The sequence below is a fragment of the Egretta garzetta genome, unplaced genomic scaffold, assembly GCF_000687185.1.
Source record: "Egretta garzetta isolate BGI_Z169 unplaced genomic scaffold, ASM68718v1 scaffold14, whole genome shotgun sequence".
Taxonomy (NCBI): Eukaryota; Metazoa; Chordata; class Aves; order Pelecaniformes; family Ardeidae; genus Egretta; species Egretta garzetta.
The window spans coordinates 5,206,389-5,214,188 of NW_009259588.1; the positions used below are offsets into that span (position 1 = coordinate 5,206,389).

Sequence of the window (7,800 nt, forward strand, 5' to 3'; positions counted from 1 at the left end):
TTGGGCATGAGTATGACAGACCAGTATGCTCTTGGGCTTCAATGCTGTGTGTTTTAAAACCCTTTAGGCATCTGTTTAATGTTCTCAGGCTCCTGAACCAGCTCATTATCTTAAGCATACTTACCCCAAGAGCCCTGATGTCACTTAAAATTTACACAGGGTTGTATAACAATTGGATAATATAATGCATATATGCTTTGCACAGATTGCTAATACAGTTACCCCTGTTGGTAGATGTGGTACACGTACCAAAATGAATGAGTTATCTGTATTTTCTTCACGATTCTAGAGTGGTGTTTGGGATGTGGCTGTCTGCTAACCAGTTTGGGGGCTTTTCTCTTTCATGCCTGTGCAACATTTTTGTGACTAGGAGATAGTTTGGTCTATTCTCCCCACAAGAAGTTAGCGAGGCTCCACCTCAATTACAAGTCAACCCACTTGTCCAGGGACCTCCTAATTGGTCTATTGTCCCATGATGATTAATTACTGGTTCACCAGGCAGACTCATTCTCCTGAGCCATAGCTGGCTTTGGCTTCAGGATGCCTCCTTACGGCTAAAGAATTGTTTGGTTTTAGTCTCCTGTTGAGCCAGTGCTCTTAAAACATTGTTTCTAGAGACAGGGGATTCTTGCTGTGCTGCCAATACTGACTTCTAACAATGTCATGAGGCAGTGTCCAAGATAAAAATATTTTTAGTCTCTGAGAAGATGTGGATGTCTAATCAAAGGCAGTGATCCTCCAGGTACTGAAGCAGTCTGCTTTGCCCTTTTTAAACTATTTTAAATAACCGAATATTTCAACTCAGTCTTCCTGGAACTGGGTCTTAGTACCAGATGAGATGAAACCAGAATGTAGATATCCATTTTTTTCTTCCAAATATGTAACTTCAATAGATATATTGCCCTGCTTGGAGCAGGGCAATGTGCTAACTGATCTCCTGTTGTCATTTCCAACTATACATTATTCTGATGTTTTAAAAATTGGATGTGAAGTTCTGCAGGGTGTAAATTTAACTCTTTAGCAAATCTCCTTTTCTGTGTTTTTTAAACCTATATTTGGAATATGTGTTAAAGCTGTTCTACTGTGTTGCATTTATAGATCACTTTCAACGCTGGGCTTGGTTATATCATCACTTGCTGACCAAGCAGCAGGGAAGGGGAAAAACAAGTTTGTGCCTTACAGAGACTCTGTACTCACTTGGCTTCTCAAGGTAATGAATATTTTCCATTCACCCTGTTCACAAGATGTCAGCTTAATAGTTTGTAGGATCATTGTAGCATACCTCTGTGTATGTGGACTTTTCATCTTTTTTTTTTTTTTTTTTTTTTTTTTAAGGGATGAGCTAAGGAGCTCTCATAGTTCTAAGTTGTTCCAAGTAATATGAACAGCTAAGTATATCTTGTGTTAATTCTATATAAAGTCCTATTTGGCTATTTTCAGTTATATTGGAATCACAGCTGGTAGAGGTGGCTGGAAATGTTCATGGATCACACTGGTTAGTTTACATCCAGAGTACCTTTCAGTGTCTACATAGCAAGCTTTGTATTTTAAGTATCTTTTTAAAGACATTGTATAGTCTCAAAACAATTTTTAACCCTCAAACTTTCTGTGGATGCACTCTACAGGACAACTTGGGAGGAAACAGCCAAACTGCCATGATAGCCACAATTAGTCCAGCAGCAGACAACTATGAAGAAACACTATCTACTCTGAGATATGCAGACAGAGCCAAAAGGATAGTTAATCATGCTGTGGTGAATGAAGATCCAAATGCTAGGGTCATCAGAGAATTACGTGAAGAAGTTGAAAAACTGAAAGAACAGCTCTCACAAGCTGAGGTAACATTATTCACAGGAAAATGTAAACTGAGTTTTCCAAGGAAGCGTCAAACTCTGGCTGGAAGACTAGCTTTCTTTTTAAGTCTTACAAAATAATGAATGGAAGTGTCTTGCACTTTTTTTTAATGATTAACCTTCTTTCCTGAAATAACTCCAACATAATATTTCCTTATTTTTAATAACTTTTAGATAAGGATATAATTGTACTGATGGTGACCGTTGTCAGAACAGACTGTTCTTGAAGAACTTCATGTGAAGCAAAAATTGATGCAGCACAGATAAGAGCTAGAGTAGAACTTCATTCTGTAGACTTACTAGCAGAAATTTTTTTTGCATTGGTGGACTATATAATTTTATGACGTCAACTGGAAAAGTGTGAAAAGCCATAAATCTAATACTGGACCACAAAATATGTGGGATGTTCCTCTCCTTGACATTCGTGAAAATCTATAAAAAAATTGTCAAAACTGCAACACCAAAACCAGCAGCAATTTGCCTTACTGCCTTAACAGTTAACACTGTGAGATTGCTGCTTATCTTAGATTTATACTTCTAATGAAGAATGTATCAAGGTAGACTAGTTTACTTGGTGATATCTGGAGAAATTAGGCACTGCAAGGTAGGAAAATATTTTTCATCTTTTCAAGCAAGACACAAAATACTGGTAGGAAAAGAACAGAAGTGTTTCTGAAGGTAAATTTGTGCGGTGTTTAAAATTCATGTTCATTTAAGGAATGGTGTTCTTTAGATGAAGAGTTCCTTACAGGCTGAAATGGGAAAATCTGCTTTAACAAAAAGGAGCCATTCACTTTTTTCTTAAATAAAAATCTGTTCAAATACCATATTTTAAATTGCATTATTGTAGTATGTTCTTAACTGTGTTGGTGGGCTGTGGCTGAATACAATCAGTAGGAAGGTGTCCAAAGTCTTACTCATTTTTTTTAAAAAGTGTTTTCTCTTATAACTGTATATAACTGCCTTTAACAGAAGGTATAGGCCAGCCTCTTGAATTGTTACTTATTCAAGCCTATTCAAGCCCTTTAGTTTTGTTTCCTATTGTAAAATGAGAAGCTAGTGTTAGCTCCAGAGCATGCATGCCTTCCAAGGTGGTCAACAGGGTCAGTCTGAAAGCTTTAATAGAACTCTGAGAACACTTACAAAACCAAGGGAGAATGGAAGGCTAAATATCAAGAGGAATTGGAAACTACTGTTGGAAGAAAGACTTTGCAGTTGAACTTTAGACAGCTGAAACTTAAAGTTTTTAAATATTCAGATATTTTTATACAGACATTGAAGCTTGAGTGGCCCGGCCCAGAGGTTTTGTTGGTTCCATTAGCCTCTGGAGCTATGTTGATCTTCAGCTATTTCAGATCTGGACTCATTATAGGTTGGTTCTGTCCCCTTCCTTTGCAAGTGACCTGTTTCTTCATCTTCTGCCATGAAAAACCAGGGATATAGTTGAAATCTATACTTGTTGCATTTCATATTATGTTGCTGTGTTCAGTTTCCTTGTGCAAGCAGATATTGCAGTGGGAAGAGTAGCTGAATGTTTTTGCTAATTTCTGTCTTTTAGGCCATGAAGGCACCAGAACTGAAGGAAAAATTGGAAGAATCTGAAAAACTAATAAAAGAGCTAACAGTCACCTGGGAAGAAAAGCTAAGGAAAACAGAAGAAATTGCACAGGTATTTCAGAAATTTTGAGGAGGAAAGGCCAGATACTCATATAGTGGAAGTCAGCTGAATTTCATGAGTTTTAGTGGACTGTGCTGTCTTCCCCACCAGCTATTTAGAATTCCTCTGTATTTTTGTCTTTTCCCCTGGTTTCTGGTTTTTGTAAGTCTAAATTTCATTAGAGTAAATGTAGCTGTGTCATGGTATCATTGATAAAAGCTAATATTTGATTTTAAAAATAAAACATCAAAATATATTTGGGCAGCTCATTTATTCATAGGGCCACTGTGGGATCTTGGATGTGTTTCCCTTGAAGTGACTAAGAAAATGAAGAATTACAAAAGTATCAGAATTTTGGGTGGTGTTGCTTTTGCTTTTAGTGACTTCTTAACCAGAGAAGGAAGATGTGTGTGTGTATTCGCTAATGTTTGTTAAAATAAGACTTCTGGGTTCCAATGTACTTCTCTATCATTTCCACCATCTATAGTTTGGAGAATGCGTATTGTCGGTTTCCCTTTCTAGTCCTAATGTTTGAGAAGTGTGCTTTGGTGCAGCCACTGCTGAAACTGAAATAAAAAAAATAGGGTGTGGGGAAAACCCAAACCAAATCCAACCAGCCAAGCAAAAAAATCCAACCCCCAAACTGTAGCAAAGCAAAAGGCATGTGTGATCAAGTAGATGCTTTAGCTGAATTAATGATAATACTGCAAAAGAATAAACCTCAACTCTGGCATGCTATTTTCTAAATTATCTATGACTATGATTGTCTTTGAAGTAATGGCAACTGAGACTAGTTTTTAACTACAAAGCCGCATTGTGTTATGTAGCAGTAGCTCCAATAAAACCAATAGGGCCACTTAGGTAAGTAAGTGCTGCTTTGGGGAAGCAGGTGTTTAAGGATTAGATCTTTTTATTGTTGTGTGGGGAGAAAAAAAAAAATCTATTAAACATACGGTACTTGGCTAATGTCTTCAGTTCTGTTTCTGGTAGCAATATACAGAATGCATGTTCAGCCTGTACATCTTCAGCTTTAGTAGTTCTGCTTTCATTTACTTGCTATACTTGTCTCTACATATTGTAGCAGGCAGGATTAACCTATTTTTGTGCTTGCAGGAGAGGCAAAGACAGCTAGAGAGCATGGGAATTTCCCTTGAGTCTTCAGGTATCAAGGTTGGGGATGACAAGTGTTACCTGGTGAACCTGAATGCAGACCCTGCACTCAATGAGCTTTTGGTTTACTATTTAAAGGTAAGAATGTGAACAGGATGTTTACACAAAAGGACACTTGTTTATTGTTTTGAATTTCTGGCTCAATTTGTTACTTGGAGTGTATTTGGATTTTTAAGGCTAGTTGCAGTGAACTAGAATAGGCCTCCTCCTACTGTTTAGGCTTTTGTTCTCCCTTTGCAGTTCAGCTTCATTGTTTTCCTAATTGATCTCCTGATTGCCAGCAGTGGGAGAAGTGCTTAGTATGTGCCAGCATTGAGATAAATTCTAGCTTTTCCAGACAGGATGTGAATAGAATTGCCTTTTGTACTGAACTTGAAGTGAGAGCCTCATGTTAGCTGCTTCTTTTTGTTAGTGAACTGAGGGTTGCTTTAAATATTCAGTGAGTTAATCATAAAGAGATTATGTTTAGTAGTAATCAGTAAGAGTAAACGTAGTCTTTGACAGAAAAGCTTAAGAAAAAGAGAAAGGGGGGGGAAAAAGCACTGCAAAAAAATTACAGAAATGTATTTTCCTAGTGCCACTAGCTGTCATATCATTCTGTTTAGCAGTCTGTGTCAGAGCAAAAGTGTCAAATATGAACCTAGTAAGTTTGTAAGGAAATGTGAGCTGCTCGTCAATAAGATGTGAAAGACTGTCCTGTCTATTTTAGTAGTTACTTTTCTGCTTTAGTGGCTGAGATAGGGCTTCTGTATTTGAACAGTAGCAAATAAAACACAACGTCTCTCACAACAGCAAAGTATTTCAGCAGAATTTACAATACAACTTGAAATTATGTAGAGATTAGTGTGTTAAGGCAAGTTGCTATATAGCTGTTCTCTGAAAAGCAGCCAATTCCGGGCACCTTGTTTTACTACTCATGTTGTCCCCTGTTACGTACGCCTATGTGGCATGGCTGGTTTTCTTCACTATTTGCATTTATTGCTTGTGTGCAAGCATAGTCTGAGAGTATTTTTAAATTATATTTTGTGTGTCAACTGCTTTATTTTGCTTTATCTAAAACCATATGAAGATAAGGTGCAGAGCAGAAGAACAGTTCGTGTGTGACCTTTACAGTCTTCAAATCTGCTGTGACACCATTTCTGCTCTATAGAGGTGCTTAGCAAAGGAGAGCACATAGATTGTGCAGTCTCAGTGCTTCAGCTAATATTTTCTTAGTTATATAAACAGTGATTGTTTGCTTGTCTCTTAGTAACAGCTTATTTTCTAGGATCACACAAGAGTTGGTGCAGATACTTCTCAGGATATACAACTCTTTGGTATAGGAATCCAACCAGAACACTGTGAGATTGATATTGCTTTTGATGGAGAAGTTACACTCACACCAAAAGAAAACGCAAGGTAAGGAAGACAAGCAGCACTTCCCAGTGAAGTGTTTGCTTTTCTTTACCAGAATATAACTTGCATGCCTTTTTATTTTACATAGTCAGAAGTATCTTACATTCTGATCAATGATTCAGTACAGGTGACTTAAATGGATAGTTAGAAGTGAAATTCAGCAATAAAACTAAGATTTTCCCACATATGTACACACCCACCCACTCTGCAGCATAACAGTGCTGGGCTCAGAATAAACCATCGCAACAAGGTCTTTAGTAGGAATGAGGGACTATTGCTTGTCTGTATCTTAGGTGGTAACAGAATCGCTGAGATGCTGCTGGCTATCCTGACCTGTGCGATGGGATAGTAAGCTGTGTCTTGATGGGGGGAGGATAAATTGTGCCCCATGAGTAGTTCCGGTTGTAAAGCTCGGTATTTTGTGAGATAGGGGTGTTTTAAAGATCTGAAGATCTTTAAATTCTGTTCTAAATCTTTAATTACTATTGTCTCTAGTAAATACATCATGTGAAGTCATGTTTCTCCTTTTGTTTCTACTTCTGTATTTTGATTATTTTTCATTTTGGGGTCACTATGGCTTCTCGAATGGAATTGTAAATGTCTGTTACTTCATCTCCAATGGTGTGTGATAAGCAGTACCTTTGTCCTAGTTAACAGTTGTGCTGCTTGACTGAAATCTGAACATCTAAATAATGTATAGATTAGTATCAGAATGAGAAACAAAAGTTTAGAATCATAGAATGTTTTGGGTTGGAAGGGACCCCTAGAGGTCATCTAGTCCAACCCCCCTGCAGTGAGCAGGGACACCGCTAACCAGATCAGGTTGCTCAGAGCCTCGTCCAACCTGGCCTTGAATGCTTCCAGGGATGGGGCCTCCACTACCTCTCTGGGCAACCCATTCCAGTGTTTCACTACCCTCATTGCAAAGAATTTCTTCCTTATCTCCAGTCTAAACCTACCCCATTTTAGTTAAAAACCATTACCCCTTGTCCTGTCACAGCTGTCCCTGCTGAAAAGATTTTCCCCATCTTTCCTATAGGCCCCCTTTAAGTACCAAAAGGCCTCAATCAGGCCTCCCCGCAGCCTTCTCCTCTCCAGGCTGAACAACCCCAACTTTGAGGGACACCTTTTAAAAAATCTGATCTCTCTCATTCTGCCTTCGTTAAAATACCTTTTAGCATTTGCATCTTTCTTCTGCAGGCTACAGTACAAAATTTCAAACAGATGGGATCCAGACTCGTGGTGTTAGAATTACTGGAGATCAGTCATTTTGACTGGCAAGCACAAAGGCACGTGTCATTGGAAAAAACATATTTTGTTTTACTCATGCCTGATCTGCAGTGCTTAAGTAGCTGTTCTTAAGATACTATCGTCAACAGAAATTTAATTACCAGAATTTCATTGGAGAAAAAAATACCTGGTTTTAAATCAAATGCTTACATGTTTGTGTTGACTTACTTGGGTGAGACAGCTGAATACAGAACACTGCATCTGAAAAGGCTTTTTTCATTTTACTTAAGTTTTTTTCCCTTTCATATAAAATGTTCTGCTTTCTAACTCGCATATGCAAAAGTTCAACAGCTCCATTTTTCCCATTTTGTGATTGAAACTTGAATACAGAGAAACCTAAATGCAAATACAGCAGTATACCAGATGTTCACAAAAGGAGTCCCTTGTTAATAATAGAGACTCTGTTTGTTGAAAGAATGAAACTTGGATCTAAGG

The 7,800-nt window shown here is 37.9% G+C and overlaps 1 protein-coding gene across 1 annotated transcript in view; it reads left to right on the top strand.

Moving 5' to 3' along the window:
- Nucleotides 1-7,800, top strand: part of KIF13A (kinesin family member 13A) — a 111,029-nt gene that overhangs the window by 66,885 nt on the left and 36,344 nt on the right. The window contains exons 9-13 of the mRNA XM_035893507.1: nucleotides 1,099-1,210; nucleotides 1,626-1,838; nucleotides 3,412-3,522; nucleotides 4,624-4,758; nucleotides 5,948-6,078. Coding sequence (XP_035749400.1) covers nucleotides 1,099-1,210; nucleotides 1,626-1,838; nucleotides 3,412-3,522; nucleotides 4,624-4,758; nucleotides 5,948-6,078 — 702 coding nt within the window. The remainder of the gene's footprint in view (nucleotides 1-1,098; nucleotides 1,211-1,625; nucleotides 1,839-3,411; nucleotides 3,523-4,623; nucleotides 4,759-5,947; nucleotides 6,079-7,800) is intronic.